This window comes from Eucalyptus grandis, chromosome 11 (assembly GCF_016545825.1).
Source record: "Eucalyptus grandis isolate ANBG69807.140 chromosome 11, ASM1654582v1, whole genome shotgun sequence".
Taxonomy (NCBI): domain Eukaryota; kingdom Viridiplantae; phylum Streptophyta; class Magnoliopsida; order Myrtales; family Myrtaceae; genus Eucalyptus; species Eucalyptus grandis.
Window position 1 is genome coordinate 9,718,448 of NC_052622.1, and position 25,867 is coordinate 9,744,314.

At 38.9% G+C, this 25,867-nt stretch overlaps 2 protein-coding genes across 2 annotated transcripts; both read left to right on the plus strand.

Annotated features, from left to right (window-relative positions):
• Positions 1–1,878: 1,878 nt before the first annotated feature.
• LOC104452429 (nuclear pore complex protein NUP160) lies at positions 1,879–20,671 on the plus strand. Its single transcript, XM_010066897.3, has 27 exons — positions 1,879–2,183; positions 2,266–2,398; positions 2,495–2,765; positions 3,012–3,072; positions 5,833–5,990; positions 6,123–6,208; positions 7,080–7,184; positions 7,320–7,417; positions 10,488–10,608; positions 11,594–11,776; positions 11,913–12,105; positions 12,268–12,824; positions 13,062–13,224; positions 13,618–13,883; positions 13,993–14,177; positions 14,652–14,728; positions 14,823–15,169; positions 16,152–16,220; positions 16,302–16,620; positions 16,795–16,920; positions 17,475–17,583; positions 17,669–17,740; positions 17,828–17,963; positions 18,608–18,715; positions 19,172–19,312; positions 19,932–20,105; positions 20,202–20,671. The coding sequence occupies exons 1-27, from the start codon at positions 2,017–2,019 to the stop codon at positions 20,244–20,246; spliced, it is 4,470 nt and encodes a 1,489-aa protein (XP_010065199.2). The 5' UTR covers positions 1,879–2,016; the 3' UTR covers positions 20,247–20,671.
• Positions 20,672–21,599: 928 nt separating this feature from the next.
• LOC104452428 (transmembrane protein 64) lies at positions 21,600–25,770 on the plus strand. The gene is made up of 5 exons (XM_010066896.3): positions 21,600–22,246; positions 23,007–23,280; positions 24,277–24,513; positions 24,588–24,805; positions 25,064–25,770. Exons 2-5 carry the CDS (start codon positions 23,026–23,028, stop codon positions 25,326–25,328), a joined length of 975 nt encoding a protein of 324 aa, XP_010065198.2. The 5' UTR covers positions 21,600–22,246; positions 23,007–23,025; the 3' UTR covers positions 25,329–25,770.
• The last annotated feature ends 97 nt before the right edge of the window (positions 25,771–25,867 follow it).

Consider the following 25,867-nt stretch of genomic DNA (forward strand, 5'->3'; position numbering starts at 1 on the left):
TTTCTTCCTTTCTTTCAACTATTCTGTTTTATAAGGTGAATTTGACTATGCGCTGATGAAGTGATCACAGTTTTCTCAGTTCGGATTTATTGAAATAGCTTACCTTACTTGAAAAGGTTCATATTACACAGGAAAGAAATGAGAAATTACAAAAGGAGGGTGTAAAGTATATGATAAGGGAGATGACACAATGGTCTTTTACCTTTGATCTTTGATCTAACGTGCAAGGTTGTTCGTAAATTTTTAATTTGTACAATATGTTCTCTTGAATTTAGCTCATAAATTTTTTATAGATTCAGTGTGCTTACTATATTTTTAATACATATTCAATTTAGTTCTTGAACTATGTGAATATGTTTGATATTATCCTTTCACTAATTTAAGCTAATGAAATTTGCTGCTTTGGCTTCTAATTCCGTATGACTGAACAATGAATAAAATAACATTATATGTGGATTATTCTTATAAGATATTTAACCCAATCTGAAAAAAAAAAAAATGACCATTCCTGTTATTTGACGGCTTTGATTAGTATATCCTAATTTAATCGTTTGTGGATGAAATTTGTTTTTATCCATTATTTAAATTATTAGATTGGAAGCCAAATCAACAATTTTTATTGACTTGAATGTTTACAAAAAGTTAAAGACCATATATAACAAATTAAAAATTCAAGGATTGACATTATATATTAAACTAAAATTCAACTAAAAGTTCGTGAATGATTTTGTATATTAGCCTAAAATTTGACCACGTTGAACAAACTATAAATTTAGGGACAACATTGTATATTAAAAATTTAGGGACCATTTATATGACTAATTCGCCTTATCTATTTATGTCTATATATTTTAGCCAAAAGTATAAATTTGTCTCACACTTTACTTTTCAAAATCGCCCTTACATAATGCTCATTTTTCGAGTAACCATCCACCTTTTTTAAATGCCATTTTCCATTTTCCAAAGGCATGATATGAGTAACCACTCTCATTTTTTTTTTTTTTGTCGGTCCTATTCTATTTTTACTATAACTCTCGTTATTAGATTTTTGTCTCCGCCTTTTCGGGCGTGGGAGTTTATTTCACGGACAACAAAATAATTTAGAAAAACATAATTCAAAAATCGACAATTTGTATCATTTACAAAAAATAAAAATAAATGAACGAAAAATATTTTCATTATTCATAAAAATGTTCAATATAAATAAAATATTTTCCATTAACTAATTATATCAAACGATATAAGTTATTGATTTTAGGAAAATAATTTTGAAATTATTCATTTTTTCGTAAAATAAGTGGATCCCAATTTTTAATTATGTAACTTCGTATACGAAGGTTTCATGCCATTCTACATGATATCACTAAATCAATTTAGCAAATACAATTCAGTAGATACAACATACAACAACATCATCTCAAAAGTCAAAGCTAGTAAAAAAAGCGAAGAAGAGATTGATGGGCCGTACACTAATGGGCCTTGGGCTTGATAAATGGGCCTGACAACACCGAAAACTCGGTCACTTTTCGATTCCGAAAATTTCCCTCCCTCCCCTCACTTTCCTCCTTCACTCGGTCACCACCACTCCCCGCAGCTTCTTCCCCTGCGAACTGACTCCTTTGGGAGAGAGATTACCCGACTCTCGGTAATAGTTAAAATCGAAGTTTTGATGTGGTGTCTACCTTCGCTACCGCGAGCTCCCTAATTTTCCCCTCATCTTTGCTTTTTTTCGATAGAGAGGGAATTCCTCATCTTCACTCGGAAGAAGAGATTGTTGGGGTACACTAATGGGCCTGGGCTTGATAGATGGGCCTGACAACACCGAAAACTCGGTCACTTTTCGATTCCGAAAATTTCCCTCCCTCCCTCACTTTCTTCTTCACTCGGTCGCCGCCACTCCCCGCAGCTTCTTCCCCCCGGCGAACTGACTCCTCCGCCGCCACTCGCCGCCGCCGCCGCCGCCGCCCGGTAGGGTTTTAGCCGCTGCGCGACTCCCGGTCGCCCGTCGGAGAGACCATGGGGCTGGTCGGGACGGAGGTCCCCGTCGTCGGCGGCGACTCCGTCAAGTGGATCGAGCTCTCCGTCCCTTCCTCCTCCGCCGCCGGCCGCAGCGCCTCCGCTCCTCTCCCCGAGGATTACGCCGCCTGCTCCGCCCTCGCCGATCCTCCCTCTTATCTCATCTGGTACCTCTCTCTCTCTCTAGCTTAGGAGGAGGAAGAAGAAGAAGAAGAAGAGGTGGTAATCGGCAGGTTGTTGCTATGGCAGGAGAATCCACAAGGCGTCGCCTCACGCGCTCGAGCTGCTCCACGTCTCGCCGCAGCAGGAGCTCCCGAAGACCGGGCTCCGGATTCTGTTCTCCGACGCGCTCTCTCCTTTCGCCTTCGTCTGCCCCAATGAGGTCATCTCTCTTCTTCGCTTTCTGTTTTCTCCACTCCTTCAAGTCATTTTGTCACTAATTTTGACTCGTTTCGTCCCGTGTGGTCTCTGTTTGCAGTCGAATTCGGGTTCTCGGAGCCCTTACCTGCTCTATGCGATGACCGTCTCCGGGGTCGCGTACCTGTTCCAGCTTCGGCACGTATCGAGATATGCCTCGGCTCCTTCCTCCGTCTTCCCGGCGAATGATATTTTCGAGCTCGATGTCCGGACCTTCTTTAGCCGGGGAAGGATCACGAGCATTGTGGCGACTTCAGGATGTCTTTTGCTTGGCGCCGATGATGGGTCTCTCGTCTCTCTAAAGCTGGGCAGCGTTAATCCAATTGTCCCTGGTATCAATCTGGCTGTTTCTCTGCTTTTCAATTTGGCTGTGCATGAGATAGTCTGTGAGCTCTCACTGTCCATGATCTTGCATCGTGTCATTGGTTAATAATCCTTCCTGTTTCCAGTGGCACTGGAGTGTAATTTCTATTGTGCAGCTTTACTTTGGTTTCATGTCGATTTAGGCTTATTTTGCTATCGGTCTAATAGTGGTACAGTAATGAAGCTTTCTGTCTGATATCCCTCTTCTTCCCTAGGGTTTCTGCAAGAGCTGCGAGATGATTCTGGAATCGGACGACTGTTGGGTTTCATGTCAAGGTACTCAATCCTTTTTCAAATCATACATATTCAAGAGAACCAAGGCCCAGAGGGCCGCTCTCCCTTTCACGTAAAGTTGGTGTGTAATTTGGGGTGGAATTTATTTATCAGGCTGAGATGTACTTGGATATCTATATATATAAAATTTGTTTAGCTGGAGTTGGATATCTTATGGTCATGGGCATTGTGATAATTATGTCATGATGTTGGCTAGCAGGAAATTTTTCAAGCACACAAGATTGTGTATCTTCATATGGTTGCTTGTTGTCTTTACCTTGATAGTTTAAGACCACTGTAGTGCTGAGTTGCGTATTCACAGGGTTTGTTGGCAATGATTAGGGTTACATTATTTATTTATTTGATAGATAACAGAGGATTTAATCAATTGAAAATATTTCAGTACATTAGAATTGTACCAGGACAAAAGAAAGAAAAATGATTGACGAAAGTAAAATGTCACAATGCTATAAGGAATTTTAACAATATTTCCAAAGCTGAATAGAAGAGTACCGACACAGAAAAGGTCAAAGATTCTGAAACAATCTTCTGTTGCGTTTTTTATCAAATGCACCACATGAGAGAATCAACAACATGCCTAGTTAGTTCACTTTGGAGTTATAGTTACCGCAGTTCCACTACATGATTACCTGAGTTCTACAGTGTACTACAAAGTTAGTTTTCCTTAAGAATGATTCCTGATGACCAAACTATGATTAGACTCGCCTTCACCTTGATATTGTGTGTTCATAGAAACAATAACAAATCCTCGTTGAAAGGAGTCAGATGAACAATGCGCAAAATATTGAACTCAAAGTTTGGGAAAGTAGTTTATCCATATGGGACACTTCACATTGCTCTTATAGTTTCACCTAACCTCAAGTGGTGTTCATGAATTTCTTTCTTGTAGCTGTGTTAAGAATTGAGTTCTCTTTGTCTCTATCTCAGTGGTGAAAAGAATAAAGAGAATACATAAGAAGTTTCTCTGGGGAGATTGGGATGATAGTCCTAAATACTTTTTGGCCATATGAAAGTTGTAAAACAACCGTTTTGTAAGAGATGACAAGGCATATCTTTGTTATCTTTTGATAAAGCTTCACAGAGAAAATGTCTGTGGAGGTTTGATTTGGAGAGAGCGTGAGTTTTTGGAGGAGGGTGCTTATTGTGTGTTTTGGATGAGCAATGATGGATTGCTAAGATAAATGGGAAATCGCATGGAGTAGGGCTTGGAGGCTTATAAGTCATGGTTCGGATTATTTCAGAAGCAGAATTTTAATTAAAGTAGGCAATGGTAGAAAAACCTTATTGTGGACTGAGTGATGGTGTGGAGATGTTGCCTTGAAGGATATGTTTCCTCACTTATTTGCCTTAGCAAGGAACGAGGGTGCTACTTTGGCTGAGTGTTGGTCTTCTAATAATGGAGAGGTGGTTTGGCAGACTGATTTCTTACATCAGGCCCAATGTGGGCAGTTGGAGGCTTTCTCAAATGTCGTACATGAATCTTGTGTTGACTCAATTACAACAAAATGGGTCTTTCTGGTGGAAGGTTTTTGGAAGGTGAAGGTTCCTCTGAAGGTCTCCTTTTTTCCTTTGTAAGCCGCTTGGGTACACTTTTTAACATTGGACAGCCTCCAAAAAACAGGGAAACTGTTGGTTAAGAGATAAATTCTTTTAGGAATGACGGAGAGAGTGTGGACCATCTGCTTTTGTACGGTAGATGGATCAGACAGATTTGGACTATGATTTTCCTGTGGTTGTTTTTTTGGCTCATTTGGAAAGTAAAAAAACAAGAGATCTTTTAAGTATCCTCTTATGACTCTCTTAAAGATTAGTGGTTGTAGACTCTTCACTTTTGGTATAATGGGAAAGGTCAATGTCATACTTTTAGCTAATTAAAATTAATAAAAATGACCGGTTGTTCCTAATTTTTACATATGGGAGACATCCCCTCTGAAGTTGTTTTGTATAGGGGTGGAACCCCTGAGTACCTTTAATAATAGAACTTTGTTATGCGACAAATATTGCCATTTAATGGTTGCGATAGCTTATGGAAGAGGTGTAGGTACAACCCACTGGATGAATGGGTAGAGAAATTGATGGAAGATCAGGAGCTTGCTTTATCTGGCTTTATATAATGCATCCTTTGCTGCGAATTCTTTTCCTTGTAAGAGTGAAAAACCTTGCCATTGTAGCTATAAACAAATAGTTGATTTTGCATAACAAGTACCTTTCTTTAGAACCTTACCTCTTAGAATCCAAAGTTTGTCGATATCCCTTTTCTTGGGGGTGAGCTATAGCGGTAAAGAGGCTCTCCATTTGGCTTGAGATTACGAGCTCAATCGTGGAAATAGCATTACGGGCCAGGGGTAAGACTGCCTACATCAACTCCTCCCTAGATTTCGGCAGTACAAGGAGCCTTGTGCATCCAGACACCCTTTATTTCTTTATATACCCATCTCTTTTTTGCCTTTTGGAGTACATTGTGTTCTTCAAGCTTCAAGGACCCAGCATTCCCACAAATGAAGGAGAGAGAATAAGTTGTCTATTATCTTAGATTTATAAGTGCATTAGAGTAAATTTACTGCGTCATTCAAGTTCATAATTTGTGCTCATTTTTGTAGATTTTCCGTCTTACTCCTTGCTTGACTCATTTGGTGAATGATGAGGCATTTTTTTTTTTTTTTAAATCATCTACATTTACGATCATATCACAGACAGTTTGATAGCACAGAGTAATTAGAGAGACATAATTATGGCACGCAGGGTTAAGCCAGTGGGGGCTGTGCAGGATTTGGTGATGCGGGATATGCATGGGAAAAAACTTGTTTTTGCTCTTCATTCAGATGGACTATTACGAGTATGGGATCTCTTTCTCCATAGCAGAGTTTTGAGTCATACGCTAAACATCCCGTCATCACCAGGTATTCCTCTTTGTTTTCCATGTTTTCTTTGTAGGTATGCTTTTTACTTGTTTATTTGCTTTGTATAGAGATTATATCTGTCAAAACATTTCATATGGTCTCTCTTTTTGATGTTTATCTTTCTATTATCAGGAGTCATATTGAAAAAATTGTGGGTGGGTGATGCAAATGATGAGATGAATATAATTCCTTTTGCCATCCTGTACAGGAACAATATGGTATGTATCTTCAACTAAAAGCATTACATCTTCTAATGGCATCAGATTTTTACTGGAAGTGCTATGGTAAGGAATTTTTCTGGTAGTGAAGGTCATGCCAGCAATAGTGGCATTTAGAGGAGAAATGCCAATGATCAAACTATAGGTAGATTTGCTTTGGTGGCATCATCAACATAGTTGGACCAAACTATGCATTTCAGTATTCCTACAGTAAAGTACTTCACATCAGCTTGTTTTTTCTCTTGATAAAAAACGAGACTGTATGTGGTCACCGTACAATATTGTCCCTTATATTCTGGGGTTGCGAACAAAGGGTCTTGAGAAGGTTGGATAGGTTCTGTTAGTCTTTTGGGACCATTCTACCCCTGTAGAAGCCTTTCATCAATACTTCAGTGGTTGAATCACCAGTGCGATCATTGTTGCTCTGTCAATTGTGGTTGTCTGAAACATAGTCCTCTGCTATAGCAATTAAATATCTCACTGATGGCTCTTTTCCTCTCTGTTTAACTCATATGCATTTCTGCTTTTTGTATTTTTGTCTTCTGTGGGTATAACATTTGTATCAATAAATCATGCTGGAGTTGTGAGCTTGTCCTGTTAATGAAATATGGTAGCCATAAAACAAAGATATACCCACATCTATGTATCTATCTTTAAATTTTCAAAGATGACAAGACATGGATTTTCTGGTTGCATCATTTTGATGAGTGATAGTAACGTGGAGTCTGGGACCGATAGACTACGTGTTTTTCTTCATGAGGTTTTTCCCCCTCATTTGAATATTCAGATATTAAATGATTATTGTTAAAGTTGGCAATAGTTTCTTTTTTGAGATTCACTTGCTTCAGCTGTTCTTGATGTATCTTTGAAGGAAGATACCATGGAGACTATAGATGTATATGGTATTCATTTTGGCATCGGGGAGAGGTCCATCTTGTCAGTGAAAATTTTAATCCAGAACATCCAGTTTGAGGAGGTACACAGGCTTTGTTGCCTTTTTGTTCTTTTATTATTATAATATTTTTGAGTCTTAAACATTAGCGTCATGCTGCTTGTTTCCCACTCTCTGACTTATTTTTCTGGCACTAATTTTGTTCACTATGATTGCTAGGGAGGATGTATTGATGCCAAACTTTCTTCAGATGATATGTGGATTTTGAAAGAAAATGGTTTGGTATATCGTTGCTTGTTTCATGCTAATACTGATGTGTAAGTTCGCCTCATTTTAATTTACCATATCATTAAGCATTTTTTTATAAATTTTTTGGATTCATTGTTAAAGCATTGTTGTACATCAAAATTGGCTCTATCCTAGCAAATTTGAGGTGTTAAATCCTAAAAAGATTGAAAATTTATTTTCTTCCATCATCTTGAATGATAGTTCTATCATCGATCCTTTTAACATTGACATTGCCATCCTTCAAAGTCTTATCGATGAGATTTCAACACTGTTTATGATCTGTTTATGCAGAAATCATACTCTTGAGATTATTTTCCTCAGCATTAATCCGCTTAGCTTCTTAGAGACACATACCAACATTCACTATTTTTACCTTAGTGTATTGCTTTGGCTGACAAGGTTTCGACACTCCCAATTATCAAACAAATCCCTACTTGATGACTACCATGTTTCGTCACTCATTGAGTGAGATGGCAGAACCCTTGTTCATTTAACTCTACTTCTGGACAGTGATAAGGTGGTTCTTGCCCAATTTTCACTGCTTTTGGGCTCCACAGTCGCTGCTTCTAGACATATCTGGCTTTTGTGCAATTACATTTTCATAAGGGCTTGACTGGGAAAAATTGGGAGTGATGGCTGTGAGGTAGCCATCTAATGCACCTCTCCCCTCCTTTATCTGGTCTTGGGACTGGTTATGCAGGTAGTGTGAGTGTTGTAGGAAACCTGTACTTAGCAATAAAATGTGACCATAATTCAGTTTGTTAATTTCTTTTAACCAATAAAAGAATTTAAAGTGGCACCAAGGGGATTCTGGCCCACTCTCCATGTCATTTACAAAATGTTGAGTCTGATAGGTCTAGCATAGCATGTATATCAACTTCTGACATGTGCTGATCTCGTGATGTGGTCAATCCCCTTTAAGGGCAAGATCTCTTTTATCCAGCCATCCTTTTGATGTTTGACAATATGATTAAATAGTATATGATCTGGAAATATTTTTTCTGGCTTTCAATAGTAGCCACGGAGAGTACCATAATATTTCTGACCAAAATTGGTTGGAGCATTGCAGAAAATTGGATTTATAAACTAAAGATTTGATTCAGATTAGTTGAGACAGTATAAAAAGATTTTTTTAATGAAAAGGCTAAATTTCTTTTAAGTGTCACAAAAAAGCTTCCAAAGATTCTCATTTTGGGTCCTTAGTTATTGCATTAAGAAAACGAAATTGCAGCACATAATCCAAAGCAAACATTTGCTGAAAGTTCAATGTTATTCAATGATCAACATCTATTATCTTAATTAGAAGAACTACATACTTATAAGCTCTAATAAAATCCTTGGCCACATAGAATTGGATCTTAATTGACTAGAAATAGAAAGCTTGTCATAAACCATAACTAACTTTAATCGTATTACATACTGATATTAATTTTTGAGAGGAATCTTATCCTATGATGACTTTTATTCTAGTCATGGATCAGTATGACAGTCCATCTTAGCTATAATTAATAAATAATGACAAAATTTTGAGAAAGTTGATGATCTTGTGAGGTGTGTCTCGCGTTCTTCCTAGTTCTCCAATAATTGTCTTGCTAGTTCTCTGAATTTTGTTCCTACTGAAGGCTTTGTATACTGTGAGAGATCCCGGGCTTCTTCTAGTGTCTTTCTTCAATTCAAGACACCAGCTATCAGCTCAGTTTCTGACCGGTAAAAGTACAACCTGACACATCAAGAGGCACCTATAGTGGATCAAGCCAGATCACGGTCATTAAACATGATTTGTTCTAGTCAAGACTGTAGCTATTTGTTCAGTTTCTGACTAGTAGAGGAACAACCTGAGACTCACCAAGAGGCCCTAAAGCGTGTTAACCAAGATAGCTGTGAGAAAACTCTGGTCATGTCAGTACTGGCTATTTAGTGGGTTAGTGTGGCTGGCAGCAAAGGAGCTTAGAGCTTGGTTGGGCATCTGTTCTACCAAAGAGAATGGAGAGATGAGTCCTTTGATCCCTTTAGCGACTTTTTGGCTGATTTGGAGGGAGAGGAATTGGAGAATTTTCACTAACTTTGACAGCCATTAGGTAAAAATTGTGGTTTCTTATCTTTTTACTTGGAAATTTTGGTTCACACAGCGTGGACTTGATGTAAATGCTATCATCAACCTCCTGGACTCCTTACCCTGTAAATCATTTTGAAAATGGGTTGGCATCCCCTTGGTGCCTCTTAATGGAATATTTTTATTGATAAAAAAGGCAAGAATTTGATGCTGACATATGTGGGTTGTCCCTGCTACCCAAAGCATGCTGGCAGTCCCTCGACATTTGCTTCGTTCTGCATTTTGCTAAATAGGGCACCTGGTGATTGGTCGCCTTTTGTGTAAGCCTTCGGAAAAGATGAATTCGACCAGAGCTGCGATTGATGACTGAAAATTATGCAGATGAATGCTTGTGTGAAGATGCAACATATCTTCATCATACTTTTTGAAAACAAATTTTAAGGAGTATATGGATGGGAGCCCACCCTTATTGAGAAGGAGAGTCTAACATACCTAATGAACTATTAAAATTTACTTTTTTTATGTCAAGCAAATTAGATCTTGACTCTGAAAAGCTCTTTCTTTCCTTTTGGTAATCCTAAAGGTCCTCAGCATCATGGAGCCCAATTCTCTCAGAGATGTTACATTATCATGAGGGATGGTCCTAGGCTTTTCGCACGTCAATTTACAATAAAACAAGCCTGAATAGCTGTTTTACCTGGAAAAGGCATTCGGAACTGTCTTACCTGAATAGCTAGTTTTACTTCATTTCCAGGACTTCGGCAATGATTTTGTAGATAGATGCTACCATACTTATAGCTTATAGTATTGTAGTATAGATCATCCTGCCTCCATTCAAAGGAGTATTAGGAAAATACTTCTTCGAAAAAGGGATTAATTCTCTTGTGCAGCTTTCTTTTATTGTGTCATGTGGGGTGACATTGGGGCATAATTTGGGTTAATGGTGATGTCTTCTTGAATGTTCTGTATGATCTCATGCATTAAATGTAACATTGTTTTTTTGTTATATACTTCAATGTCCACTGTGACATCTATCTTGTTTGTAGGGAGGAAGAATTCTGTTATACACTGCAGGAAGAATTTGTTGCGGATCAGCTATTTCAAAGTCCTGAACGTTTTTCAGATGATCTTCTTTGGATTACATGTTCATTGTCACCGTTAATGAAGGTACAGTTCCATTGAATGATAGTTCTTAACATCTCGTCACTTATTATCTAGAGTTGATTCTCTGCTCTTTCTTCTGTCATCCTTAAATCACGCCATGTTCAAGAATCCCTGATGGCCATTCTGTGCTTTTCTTCTACTTGCAAACCATTTACAAGAGGAGAAATCCATCATTTGAATGTGTTAAATGTGTTAATTAAATGTCCCCCTTTTATACATTTGTAGCGTATTGCACATTGTTAGAATATTTAATATTAGAGCATGCCTTCATCTATAAGCTTAGGAATTTAGAATTTGATGACAGTGGTCTCAGAAAATTTTTACATGGTATCAAAGTATGAGGTCTTTGAGTTTAAAATTCTCAAACCCCTTATTTGGCTCGCCATCTGTATGTCCGTGCTTCAGTTTTGGGCAAAATCCAAGCTATGCTTAAGGAGGAGTATTAGGATATCTATATGTTAAACTTTACCTTCACCTAACAACTTAAGCTTTTAGACCATTTAGTATTGGTCTAGCAAAATTTGTACATGAGGTAATTACAAAGATGCCCTGTACAAGAATATTGAGGTAACCTTATACTCTTGAGCATTATCACTTTGTCGCAACATGAATTAATACACCAAATGGGATTCTTATCTTGGCGTAAAACTGTAAAGTTACAATAAAGTCAAGAAAGATGTTTTTCCATTAGACAGTCGCATAGTTCTTGAACAATCATCAACTAAAATTTCAAAGTGACTAAACCCAATTTTGACCTGATATGACTTGGCCCCAAACATCAGTATGAACCAAATAAGGTTTGCTGGCATGTTTGTTCACATGACTGTGCTTTCCTAATTGACAAGGCTCACAATCTAAGTTCTTAGATTGGAGAGACTTGGAACCGTATTTTGTTTTCCCCTTTTCGTTTAGTTTTGTTGTCAGGCTGTTGCTTCTGGGGCTTCATATGGTGCAAAAGTGCTCATGATGTCATTATTTCCTTACGCAGGATAATGCTGTTCCCTTGCTCTCATCTATCTTCTTGGATAGACTTCTTCATCCAGGGGTCTTCAATGACAGTGTTCTCCGTGCTACTATGATGGATTATAACAGGTGTTTGACTGACTCTGAGCTGGAGTCTTTAACGATTGATGGCCTGAAAAAGGAAATACTCCTGCTGGTTGAATATGAGGTTGCTCTTAAAACTGTTCCTGAGCCCCTATGTTTTGGTCACCTGCATGTGTAGATATTGCTTTCTCACTCCCTGAAATGTGAAAGATGTTAAGCTTGTCAACTCTACTGATCTGACATATTATAATTTGTTTTAGGGTGTCAATGAAGCGACGCAATCAACTTTTTATCGCTGGAAAAATTTCTGCAACCGCTATTTTCATTACTGGTGTAAGAACAATGCTCCGTTAGGGTTGCTTCCTCAGCTTCCTGGTGGTGGAGTTGGTTTAGTCCGCAGAAGTTCAATTTCCTTCTTTCGTTCATTGGAGGAAATTGAGCTATTTGTCATTGGTATGCCAGATACCTATGCCTTACTTCAAGTTGTGTCAATATATTACCGACTGCCTTTTGTTCTACTTGGATAGAAAGCAAGAGCTTTTCAGGTTGTCTTTTCAGTTTTAACTATTTCTCTGCTATGACTAACATGATATTGCCGTTTATGCTGTTTGGTAGGTTCGGATGAAATAAGTGATACCATAAAGTTCAGTTTTAGCTCTTCAGATGATGGGGTTGAGAGTGAGGTTCTTGCTGAAATTTTTGGCTGCATGAATAGCATTGGCCAGCAGTTTGGGAAGGCAGCTTCAGCAGTACTTTATGAAGTACTTGTCAGCATGCCATCAATCACTTCTGAAGAAATTTTCTCTTCTCTACTGAAGACACTGCAAACTGGATATAGTTCTAAAGGAGTATTGCCCAATGTATCTGATGTGGCATGGGAGAAGGACCCAATAGATCACAAGAGTTTTAGGAGATTTTCTACTGATATCCTGTTAAATCTCCATCAATTAAGCAACAAAGCTTCCTCATGGGGTAAAGTGTTGGAAGTTGTAGAAGGCTATTTAAAACTTCTTGTGCCACACAAGGTTGTACAAGAGATGGATGATCGAGTATCTTTAAATATCTGCACTTCCATTGTAGTCCAGGCTACTTCCCAAATTGCTAAGATAATGTTTGAGTCCGCATCAGACCTTCTTCTGTTCCTATCTTATCTTGTTCACCTAAGCGGACAGGTTAGTTTTTCCCATCCTATAATTTGCCAATAGATGCAGATTTGCCTATATATTCATTATTATTTGCTGAGATAATTCAACAACAAGAAAGTTTTCTTCTTTTATATATTCCAATCATTCTTTTTGTGACTTCCTGATGCATTGAATTGTATACTGCCTTATAAATTATTATTTATTCTTAAAAAAAGAGAAAAAAGGGATATATTAAGAAGAAATTTTCATGTTTTTTGATGGCAGATCAATATGTCCCAGGATGATGTATCTAGAATCCGTTTGGAGTTGGTTCCAATGATTCAAGAAATTATTGCTGAATGGCTGATTATTCATTTCTTTGCTGCTACGCCATCTGAATCCTATGCGGTTGAAGATTTCAGTAGTCAGCTGTCATCACTAAAGATTGGTTGGTTTTTTTTCTTGTTCTTGTTCTTTTTTCCCCCTTTCTTTTGTCCACTTATCAATAACGTTGCCAATGGTTTATGCTGTTTGTTGTTGTTTAATATGGTATTGTTATTTTAGCTTTTTGTCACTAGAGCATCTGTGATTGTGGATATCAACGTGGTGAGAACCTCAATCAGTAATTGACAGCATGACTGCTAGAGGATGTGTGTTATAGTCTTCCTTGAAAATATAGCAGCCAGTCGCTGATGCACCTATCTTTTAACCATCTTCGGACTCTAATTTCACTGTTCTTTTCCCTTTCTGTTATTAACTTCTCATTTTGAATTTGAAAAGTTGCATTTGTTTGAGGAATTGACGTAAAATATTGTTTATGCATTATCCTGCTTATGTCCAGATAGCAGCTCAGATAGGGGCTCATGGGAGGAAAAGCTTGGCAGAAGTGACTTTGTCTTGGCCTTTATACTTTTGTTAAGTAGTAATAGCTTTTCTGAAGGTCTTGATATGTCTCTTCCTGATCCTCAAGTTGTTACGAGTACTGTAAGGAGATTTACGAGCTGGATGATATGGGGCATGAATGGAGATGATTCTTCTGCTTTCTTGAGTCATTCTACTGAGCTTGCTTTAATATTGATTAGACATGGGCAGTATAAAGCTGCTGAGGTAAAGTTCTTTAATTACTTTTCTACATAAAAGAATATTTTGTCTAGTAATGTGCTTTGAGGGATTTTTCTGAACCACTTCCATCTTTTCCTGCATTGTGCACTCTCAGCTTCTTCTTAGCATAGTGGAAGCCCATTCCCGAAAGGAATACAGTTCTACCAGTCTGCAGGATGCAAGTGGTGATTGGTGCATAGTGCATCATCTTTTGGGATGTTGCCTTCTTTATCAGGCACGTGCATTACATGGATCTGTGAAAGAGAGGAAAATCTCTGATGCTGTTCGCTGTTTCTTCAGGTACTTCGTATGTGTCATTTTCTTTCTGCATTGCTTGGACAAGGATTCTTGGAGTGAGACATATATTGGTGCACTTTCTGAAATTTTATGGGACTTACTGAAGATTCTTGGAGTCAACACAGTTTGACTTTACATTTCTATGACGGCTCAATTAAAATGCCAAATTAATCCGTAAATGGTGTATCTGACAACATAGTTCCTTGCTGCTCTTGCCTTTTGTGCTCTATTCCCATAGTCTTTTTTTCTGTTTGAACTGACTCACATTTTGAGGCCTCATCAACCCCACTTTTGGCCGTATAATATTTAAATGGAGGACCTAAATCATAATACTGTTGCTTATGATTCTATTATACGGTTTTTCTTTCTTCACTTTGGTGAACTGCAACTTCCACTCAATTTGGCCATAAACTACTTTAATAGAGTAGGGAATGCTTGTCATGATATTTGAACTGTAATTGAATGCTTTCTTGTCAGAGCTTCATCTGGAAAAGGTGCAGCCCAGGCCCTGCAGAAACTATCTCCAGAAACTGGACTACCACCGCTTGGTTTCTGTGAGTTATTGCATTAAATATATATCTTAAAAATTTCAGGGAAGAAAAGATATCTATGTCCTTCCTCCACTAACTTGTTCTACTCTACTTTTAGCTGACTCTGTGTCACCTGCTGCCTGGAAGCTTCATTACTATCAATGGGTCATGCAGATTTTCGAGCAACATAACATTAGTGAAGGTGCTTGTCAGTTTTCTTTTGCCGCACTTGAGCAAGTAGATGAAGCTCTCAATCAGGGAATCAATGGTTATGATGGGGACACATTAAATGAATCAGCGACAGCTATCAGCGGACGGCTTTGGGCAAATGTGTTCAAGTTCACATTGGATCTTAATCACTTCTATGATGCATATTGTGCTATTATCTCAAATCCTGACGAGGAGAGCAAACACATCTGCTTGAGGCGTTTCATAAATGTTCTTTTTGAGCACGGTGCATTGAAGGTCCTTTTTTACTTCCTTCTGCCTTATATTGCTCAGTAGTCATTGTGCTTAGAAGTACACACCGATGATAAAATGTTCCGACAAATTCTATGTATTAAGGGTGAAATTTAGTGACAGTTTGTTTAGGGGACAGAAAATCCTCGCTGAAATTATGTTTACTTGTTCATAGATATAACTGCTCTTTGAAAAACGATTCCTAGTCTTTAAGTTTTGGAGTGTTGCTGCCATCATGGTGGTCACCACCATCAGGTGCCAGACCCACAAATATTAGCTGGGGGCAATGGTGATGGCCTGGTGCAGTTTCAGTGGTGATGACTGGTAATGATGGTCATGATTGTGGAGATGTGGGACCAAACTTTAGTGGGGGCCATGATGGCAGATAAAATGGGCTGGTTGGCCGCTTGAGGTATAGGCCAATGTTGTAGTGGGTGTGAATGTCTTTTAGTACATTAGTTAAGTTTGATTTTGGAGATTATCTTCCCTATTTAATGGAAAAAAGTATTGCGAATGAAGAGGTTTTCTCCAGAACCAACTAAAGGAATATCAGTGCCAAATGTTTAATTACTAACAATAACTTATTAATTTAGCTGTTCTTGCTACGATCAGCAAACTGCTGTTTCTTGGACCAATTCTGTTGGGTTACTTCTCCACAAACAATTTTGAATTTTTGGGTGTTGTTTCATGTCAGGTAATCCTCTTCTTTGAGAATCTGATAGCATAATGTTCACATGGATAATGGTGATGATATAATGTGATGATGTATGGGAAAGGACTAAATCTAGTTATTAATAAGATGAACCCTGCATTTTTACGTTAGGATCTGTGCATTCAGTAATGTTTTTTCCCTGAATCTTCTTTCTGTTGGGGTTGTTAATCTTATCGTTTACTTATTCTGACTCATATTGTCAATTTTATGTATAGCTTTGTGACTGCTAAAATTTTCATCTTGTTCTGAAGTCTACTTCCAATTGTGACATTGTAGATTCTATGTAATGGTCAGCTGCCATTCATTGGTTTAATGGAAAAGGTTGAGCACGAGCTCTTTTGGAAGGTATCCTTTTGTAAACTGTATTTTGACTGTTCTATAGAGATGTATAAAGAGATGAAATGGTCCTTAATTTATAATTTGCAGGCAGAGCGGTCGGATATTCTGATGAGGCAAAATCCATACAAGTTTCTTTATTCTTTTGAGATGCATAGGCATAATTGGCGAAAAGCAGCGAGTTATATGTATCAATACACAGCTCGTTTGAGGACTGAAACCAGTTCAAGAGATAATCAGCAGTCTCTTCTCTCATTACAAGAACGGTTGAATGGGCTTTCTGCTGCTATCAATGCACTGCATCTTGTTCGCCCGGCACATGCTTGGATTGAACTGCCATCTCAGGATATCTCATTTGAGCACGAGCCTTATCCAAGTAAAAAGGCTAGAAAGGCAGTTGAACCACAGAGTAAATCATCAAACAGAACGTCATATTCATTTTGCATTAAAATGATCATGCTTCATCTTCTATAGTTTTGACTTCTTGTGACAACATATAGCTTGGTAGTTTTGATGTTTTTCCCTGTACTGCAAAATTTACTTTAATTTTGACACAATTAATTGTTGTTATTTCTGCTTTCAGCTGCTGCTAAGTCCATCCAGCCCCAATATTATCCTTATCTTGACATCGAGAAACTTGAGAGGGAGTTTGTGATGACATCAGCTGAATATTTGCTTTCACTTAGCAATGTCAAATGGTCATATTCAGGTACTACATGTGCTTTATTTGATCTCAGTAGTTGGCTTGCTTGATAAAATGTACTAGCATGGTTTTTAGCTGATTATTGATCAGTCTTTTAGAAACTCAGCACAGTCAAAGAAGCTTCGGCTGACAGCTTTATGTCGCCTTCTTTACCATCTCTGACCTTAAGGGGTCAACTTCCCTGGAGAGAGACCTAATTCTTTTGTTCAATTAAGTGGTATTGTCTGATTTTAAGTCAATGGATTAGCTTGCACAATGGTTGGGTATTACCTAGCTTGAGTTTTTTTTAAAGGAGTGATGAGTTTAACTAGAAAGATCTAATTTTGTTGTTTGACCTTTGACTTGAATAAATTTTATATGTTGTGTTGATGTTTATGATACAAATATTATGGAGGCGACATGAGATATCCTGTGTCAATATAGAACAACTTCATATCGCACGGAAATCATGGGCTTGCTGTGATGTCCTTTTACCTTTGTGCTTTTCTTCTATTTTAAAGTAGGGAGATGTACATGGAATGGAGCTAAGTAGTAATTTATACTGTAATCTTCTTTCCCAGGAGATCCTGCTGCTCCTTCAGAATTGGTCGATATCTTGGTCCAAACAAATTTGTATGATATGGCTTTTACTGTTCTCCTGAAATTTTGGAAGAATTCAGGCCTAAAAAGGTGTGCAATCTGGAAATTTTTGGATGATAGCATGCTTTCCCTTGTTTTGCTCGTGATTTTACAATTATGAACATCCTCTGTGCAGGGAATTGGAAAGAGTTTTCTCTGCTATGTCATTGAACTGTTGTCCCAATGCTGTTGGTTCACCAGTCACCGGGTGAGTCCTTCCTAAAAAGCCTGAGAAAAAGTATATATTAGTGGTAGTCTAGTGTTGTTAAGTGCGTAAAATGAGTTTATTTTTCAGGAAAGATTTCAAAAGACAAGGTTTATTGCTGACATCAACAATAAATGAAGCAGCTGTGCCTGGTTTGTCTGATATGGGTAGTCGAACTCCACAATACACGGGCAATTCTCACTGGGAAAATCTTGAACTTTATCTGGTACGTATCTTCATTGCACTCTCTCTTGCTATACTTCCTTTAGCTTGTCTTCTGCTCCCTTGGTGACTGAACTTGGGGAATTTTCAATACGTTACACTTACATATGATATGACAACAATTTATATGAGAACTGTTAATGCCACGTGAAGTTTTACATGGAGTCAAGAGATTTCAATACTTGTCAAATTAGGGAGATGTGTCTGTTTTGGCTTTCCACATTATGTATGACTATGGGATTTTTCTCGTCTTATGTCACTGGTACACTTGGAGTTGATAAAAAATGCAATCGGATAGGGAATTAGATGGTTTAATTCATGCCCATTATTAGCTTTTGCAGGGACCAACAAATGATGTGAATAGGGGTCACTATATAGTTCATGTGCCTAGTGTGGTTATTTTTGGAATGAATGGAACAACAATGTTATAGGAATTGGATGCACGTAAAATGCCTGCATTTTCTTTTCCATCTTGAAGGAATGTCTTTTTAGTTGGAATTGCCATTCAGACTATTGTTATGAAAATATAAATCAGTTGGTTGAGTCCATATCCTAGGTATACACGGTAGCGTATCACAAAAGTCTCGGGGTAAATACAATAGCCTAAAGCAATTAAGTGCATATTTTGCCTTTTCTCTCTACCTGCAGGGAAGGTATAAGGACTTTCATGCCAGATTGCCTGTTGTCGTTGCTGAAACTCTTCTTCGTACAGATTCTCAAATTGAACTCCCCCTTTGGCTAGTGCGTATGTTTAAGGTACCTTTTCTGTCTAAATTAGACTACCCAAATACAATTTTGGTGGAGGGGCTTCAAAAGACTTCGAACAGAAGTACTTTCATAGGGCGTGCCAGTGTTATCTAGAAATACAATGATTCTGTCTTTTAGATTATTAGTTTAGATTTTTCATCTGCAACTGATGGTGGTTCATGCTGATAATATTGAACTTGAATGAAATCCTCTTTTGTACAGGTAGCTACTTGACAACTTACCTTCTAACACGTAAAGTTCTTTTATTGGTTGCTGACTTTACCGTATTTATTTTGCCACTTAGTTTAACTTACAGGTGTTGGTACTTCTCTTTTCTTATAAATAAATGCACATCTGGTGCTTTTTTTAAGTGTATTATATATCTGGTTCTTACTGTGATGGAGATGTCACGTTCACTACAATTAGAAACCATTATTCATCCTCCCAATATGATGAATTTGGCAGGGCAATAGAAAGGACACGAGCTGGGGTATGGCTGGAAATGAATCAAACCCAGCATCTTTGTTTCAGTTATTTGTTGATTACGAAAGATACACAGAGGCTACACATCTGTTGCTGGAGTACATCGAATCATTTGCATCAGTGGTAATTTGCGTTGTGTGATACTTTTCGGAAGATTGTTTCTTTCTCGAATGAATTTGTTACTTTTCATTACTCAATTGTGTTCTTTATTTCCATTTTGGTTTTGCGTGTTTTACATTTAATCTGCTTCATAAACTTCCTGGGCTGAATCATCATGTCCATTCTAATTTTCCTTTTTTTCTGGGACTTTCTATTGGTGACTTGTTAGTCAAAATATAATCTGGTTCTGAAGATTTGGGTATAGGATGCTTGCCAGAATTATAGATTAGCCTTGTTAAAATGTGGGACTTCTATTTTCTCTAAAATTCTTTGCTGTTGATAGCCCCCGTCCAGGAATTAGATGTTTAGCTAAGAACAAAGTGCCAATATCTTTGGACTAGTCTGAATTGTATACGTGTGCAGGTTGTCTGGGCTGTGCATCTCTGAAAGAAGCTGCCATATGAAAACGCTACTTTTTCAGCATATTTAAGCAGAAACTTAGTGGGAGTGTGTGTGTGTCCATGCATGTGTGTCGGCATGTGCATATATGTGTGTGTGTGTGTGTGTGTGTGTGTGTGTGTGTGTGTGTGCGTGGATGTATTTTCTGTGTAATGAATGATGATATTGCTTTGACCCTTTACAGAGGCCTGCACATGTCATTCACCGCAAAAGGCCATCCGCTATTTGGTTCCCATACACAACAGTGGAGCGATTGTGGTGCCATCTTGAGCGGTTGACCAGGTCTGACCACATGGCTGGACAGTGGCAGAAGCTGCAAAAATTATTACACGCCACACTTCTTAGCCATCTCAAGCAGGTGTTATCGTCGTCAGTGGATAATATGTTTCGTTACTGTCTTTAAATTATACTGCTGTAGCTAACGGACCTGTTAGTTTTGCTTTTGCTTTTGCAGGTAAAAATAGATTCGGACGATGCGCTCTCTTCCGCAGTCAGCTGAGTTACTTACAACAACTTCCCGCCAAGTTTAGATGACGTGAATAACTTCCCACCAAATTTGGATGACGCGAATGTTCTTGACGGTGGAGCTAGACCAGCTAGACCAGTGCAACTCTCTTGACATCCTATAATTTTGTTTTTGCCGAGAATGATGGCTTTTAGTGAACGTATTGGAGCAGTGAGGGGAGTAATGTATATGCTGAGATCGATAGAAAGCCGCTGTATGTAAACTGTAGGAATGGCCCGTCTAATGCTGTCTTGGAATTAGTAGCTTTGGCGGCATCCTCCGCTTAATCATCCACCATAACATTAGAAGACTGCAGCGATGTGGCCTCGTGTTGTAAATGTCATGAAACTGCAATGTTCTTTTTGTACAGTTGATGTGAGCTATCACATTCATTTTTCTAATCAACTAGTATTTAATTAGTGTAAAAGCATGCATATTTAAGACGCAGCACAGCTTGGGAAACGTTAGGTTCGCACTGGCCAGACCGAGACTAAAGGAAATCCCCATAATGGTGGGAGTTGCACATGCTTCGTGTTCCATCGAATCTTGATGATGGCGTCTTCATAACGACCCTCGTGCATCCGCATCCATCCGATCATCTTTTATATTTGGGAAGAAGATTGCGTCTTGATTAGATCTTGGAGTTGTAGGGATGATTAAATCGCAGTGTTAGACGGTGCCTAAGGTTTGATCATAGCAATCTGAATCTGCCCTAGGCAACCACCCTCGGGATAGCTTTAGGGTTTCTCTTTTGATGATCTTATAGTCATAGGCCGGAGGGGTTGGTGAGGTAAGACTAATTGAATGTTGCGTGACTTCGACGTACACGATGAGGCTCATATCAATTAAATATTCCGAAAGTAACCTTCGAAACTCAATTTTGATGAGATGGGTGTTATGTCCTTGCTAAAATTAGATTAGATTATTTAATTCGGGGGCCATTTGTATGAATGTAACTCTTTTTCAAATCTTTTTTTGTTGATTTTTCAATGCTTGGACGATAGAGAACTAATCGATTTATGAAAAAAAAGTTTCTTTATAAATCGAAGACAACCTTAAATTGGGAAAAGTGAATAAATGAAATTCATGAAAAATGTTTATTTTTCCCACAAAGTTTTCAGCGAAATAAATATATTATCAATGTCTTAACGTATTACAAAGCGTTGACATTGCCGAATGAAATAGTAAGGAAAAAGGCTCTGGATGGACACCAAGGAATCATTTTTCGTTTCAATGGTGTTGAATCCAGACACCGTCCGTCCAACCTTCTCGTATGTTTTGACTTGAACGAGAGACGATATGTTGTCAAAGGTAAAGACGATGGGAACGCAAGCGCAACTAGACAAGCGAGGAAGAATATGCGGACCGCATCTTTTCCTCTCCTTCCCTTAAACTTTATTCTCCTCGCAATGTGCCTTGTCTCTGTGGACACGCTCCATTTCCCCGTTGGCAAATAGTACCATCAATTCCTCCCCCGCTCCGTCCCTCTCCAAACATTAAAAAGAGAAAAAGAAAGAAGAAGAAGAAAGACGACTGCTTTGACAGAGATCACGCGGTGATGTCAGACGGTTGAAAATTCAAAAAATCTCGGGAACGCATGCGACTCGGGAGGAGATCGGGGGGGTTTTAATTCTATCCAAAAGAATGGAAGCTTCGGATGCAGGGAGGAGGAAGCAGCAGCAGCAGCAGCAGCAACCCACCTGGTTTTATTAGCTAAGGAGAAAAGTCAAGGTGGGTGGGCGTGCCTCGAGAGAGAGAGAGAGAGAGAGAGAGATAGGGAAAGGAGATTACTTGACGGAAAGCAAGAGGTGTTGAGCCGAGCTGAGCCTTGCCCAGACGACTTCTCCTTCCTCTCCTTCCTTTCCTTCCGTCTGCTGGTGGTGGTGGTGGTGGTGGAGCTGCCGACGGCGTACTGACTTCTTCTTCCTCTTCAGCTCCGTCATCCCTTTTCCTGTTTTGTTCCGTGGGTTGAGATTCTTTGCCCGAGACGACTGGTAAGCTCCTGGCTGTAAACCCTGGATGCGTGATTCCTCTCTCTCTCTCTCTCTCTCTCTCTTTGTTGGCGTGTCTGTGTGTTTAAAATTAGAAAGAGGGACGGCGGGTTCACGGGTTTGGCTGCTTTTGCCCGCCGCCTCAATTTGAGCTCCGCCCACAACTGGGCTTCTCTTTTACTTGTCGTCCTCTTGAAACCCTCTTCTCCGGAAGATGCCCATCATTTGATTTCTTCTTCGCTTTTGGTCGGGTGAGGTATCTGCTGCCTTGGTTTCTCCAGTTGGGTTTTTCGCGAACGCCCTGCTCGCCCCATATCCTTAATTGGTTCGGTGGACTGTGCTGTTCCTGGTTAGGTTACCAATTTGTAGATGCTGTTCCAGTTTGCAAGCAGCCCCCTTCTTCATCTGCGCGTAAAGTTTCTGATCTGGGCACTTGACGTATGGGCACTTCCCATGGCGTTGCATACTTCCCTGCAGTTTGTGATAGTAATTTCTCGATTGGGCTGTCGTGTGTGCAGCCAGCTTTCATCTTGCCAGTTAGAAATTCCCGTCTTCTCACCGCATGCTTTCACCTCATTAGCTGAACGCTGTGCTACTTAAAGATGTGATATTTGAGGAAATTTACTGCTCTGGCCTTTGCTCGATTCTTGCGAAGTGAAGTGATTATCACCGTCATAGATGTTAGATAGAGGAGGTTGATGGATTTTATTTCTCCTTTTACTGTGCTTCCTTGTACCATGCTTATGTTTTATCCGTTCTGCAGCCTTCTCCCTCTTTACATCATGATGCCTGATTCACCAGAAGAAGTTCGAAAACACGATGTGAACCCTGAGCAGCTCCCAAGGGAAGATAGCGAGTATGTTAGGCTGGTTTTATCCAATGAGCCAGTAACAGTTGAAGCTGGCAATTTACGACCTCAAACAGATGAAAGATTTCACAATTTTCTGTGGTGGACCAAGGCCTTGTCATTGGTCGCTATTATTGCTATCATCGTCCTCACTTTCTTCAAATGGGGAGTTCCATTTCTACTTGGAAAGGTACATTTTCTCTGATCCACACTTCAAATACATGCATGCAAACATATACCCTTCAGGCATTCACGTATCATGAACAAGCCAGCACTCTACTGCATGTGCAAGTGCATGTGCATGTGCAATGCCTGCTTTTCCGGGAACCCAATATTTTCTCTGTTTATACTTGATGATTGTATCACAGAATGTGGAGGAGTTAGAAGTGTCTTATAGGTGAATGACTGCTTGTTAGCTTAAACCCTGATTTGAGTCTCCAAACCCATCAAATCTCTTGTAAATCATCTAGATGTTGGTAATTGTTTGTCTTTTTGCAAATGTATTTAATTTCGAAGATGCAAAACTGGTCAAAATAGCAGAGCAAGTAAAGTGCTTGTAGCTTAGCTAAAATTAGTTCCTTGTTATTAATATATTTGCTCATGGTAATAAGGGCCTCTTGGGAAATTGATACTATGTCTTTCATCACGTGCTACAGCTAGTGCTAATACATCTGAGTAGTCTTCCTTTCTATTTTTCTGTTTATTGGTTTGATTCAGTATCCAGTAAACATAAAGTATATTTATGTTGTGTTCTGTGCTGTCTTCTAGGTTCTTTTTCTGTTTGTTGGTTTGATTCAGTATCCAGTAAACATAAAGTATCTTTTTGTTGTGCCATGTGCTGTCTTCTGGGTTCTTGAAGGAAGGTGGTTACATCTACTGTCTTATATTGTCATTCATTTGATTAGAACCTCTGACAAGTTTTTCATTGTATCCCCTACTATTTGCAATTAATTGTACTTCACAGTATGATGCAGATCTAGACAAAATGAGCCCAATAAGGTGTATGGGATCAGGTTACATGCATTTTTAGGAAAATTAGACCTAATTAAAAAAAAAAAGGATGTAACTGTTTTGGTTGAGTATTCCAGTGTGAACTGGCATTACTTTGTCATTCTAATTAACTTATTTTGAATGGCTACTGATGATCCTTGTAACCTAAATGTCCTTTGCTTGTTCTTTATTGTAGGTTCTCTATCCAATAATGCAGTGGGAAGCCACTGCGTTCGGTCGTCCAGTTCTTGCCCTGGTGCTTGTTGGTTCTCTGGCTATCTTCCCTGTATTATTAATTCCTTCCGGACCTTCCATGTGGCTGGCTGGAATGATATTTGGATATGGTCTAGGTTTCATAATTATAATGGTTGGAACAACTGTAGGAATGGTTCTGCCCTATTCAATAGGACTACTGTTCCGTGATCGTATACATGTAAGGGATTTCATTCTTCAGATGACCTTAATGAGTAGTTGATTTATCACTAATTGCTCTTACTGTATACGCAGCAATGGTTGAAAAGATGGCCTCGAAATGCAGCATTGCTTAGACTTGCTGGTGAAGGCAGCTGGTTCCATCAATTCAAAGTGGTTGCGCTCTTCAGGATCTCGCCATTTCCCTACACAATTTTCAATTATGCAGTCGTAGTGACTAGTCTGCATTTCTGGCCCTACTTGTGGGGATCTATTGCCGGAATGGTACCTGAAGCTTTCCTTTACATCTACAGGTATGTCTTAGTTTCCTGCAAGTATGAATTCAAATAGTTAAGCACTGATGCTCATCTTCTATCCTATTCTGGGTTTCTCCATGGTCAGTTGATGACAATCTCTGGGCTATTAAGCATGTTTTTAGCTTCCTGTTTCTTTACCAAAGAATTGATAAAAACTCGTGATGCAACATAAATACAAGGTAGAATTCCGGCTGTGGAGTGATGGATGGTATGAGTGCCTCATCTGACATACATTTTTTCTTTGATTCCATGCAGTGGGAGATTAATAAGGACATACACAGATGTGAAGTATGGGAATCATCACTTGACCACAGTTGAAATAGTTTACAATGTCGTCTCTTTTATCGTAGCAGTCGTCACCACGGTTGCCTTCACAGTTTATGCCAAAAAAGCCTTAAGTGAGCTCGAAAAGAAAGAGGCTGATGGGGAGGACTCTGCATCCGATGATGACATTCTCGAGATGGGGAAACTTTCCCCAGAAAGACCCACACGTGCCAATTCTTTGTCACCTTCGCTATAGATTTTAGATGATTGATACTGTAAATAGTTAGAATATAAAGAAAAGGCTTTAGAATTCTGTACCGTGGGCCATTCCCCCCCTCCTTTTCCCTCCTCCACCGATGGCCAAATGTGGTTTTTTTTGTTTCCATAATAGTTGAGAATAGTGGTTAAAGATCTGCTCAGAGTGAAGCATTTGCTCATAACTTGTTTGTACATCTATACCGGCTGGAAATGGGGAGTTACCTGCATTTCTTGGACTTGGTGCTAATTCTTCTCTCCTCTCTTGCCCTGAAGCTGAAATGGACCCGTGTGAATACTTAATCACCGTCTACATGTATCTTCTCTGTATCGACTATGTGTTCTAAAGTAAGAATCTATATGTACTGGTGCGAGTTTTGTACTAATTATTAGCTATTGATTTGCTCTAGATCTACTAAGTCCAATATAGATATTGTTTAAAATAGTAGTTGATTATCTGCTCCTGGAACACTTTCTGTGAGCAAGTACTTTATTTATTTATTTCTGTCTTGGCTTTTAGTCCTATCAGCATTGTTAACA

What these genes read in the sequence shown, in the direction of transcription:
- LOC104452429 (XM_010066897.3), top strand. Translation starts at nt 2,017, where the DNA reads ATGGGGCTGGTCGGGACGGAGGTCCCCGTCGTCGGCGGCGACTCCGTC. An exon ending in CCTCCCTCTTATCTCATCTG is followed by an intron (nt 2,184 to 2,265) that starts GTACCTCTCTCT and finishes TTGCTATGGCAG; the next exon opens with GAGAATCCACAAGGCGTCGC. An exon ending in TTCTTAGCCATCTCAAGCAG is followed by an intron (nt 20,106 to 20,201) that starts GTGTTATCGTCG and finishes TTGCTTTTGCAG; the next exon opens with GTAAAAATAGATTCGGACGA.
- LOC104452428 (XM_010066896.3), top strand. Translation starts at nt 23,026, where the DNA reads ATGATGCCTGATTCACCAGAAGAAGTTCGAAAACACGATGTGAACCCT. An exon ending in TTCCATTTCTACTTGGAAAG is followed by an intron (nt 23,281 to 24,276) that starts GTACATTTTCTC and finishes TCTTTATTGTAG; the next exon opens with GTTCTCTATCCAATAATGCA. An exon ending in GCTTTCCTTTACATCTACAG is followed by an intron (nt 24,806 to 25,063) that starts GTATGTCTTAGT and finishes GATTCCATGCAG; the next exon opens with TGGGAGATTAATAAGGACAT.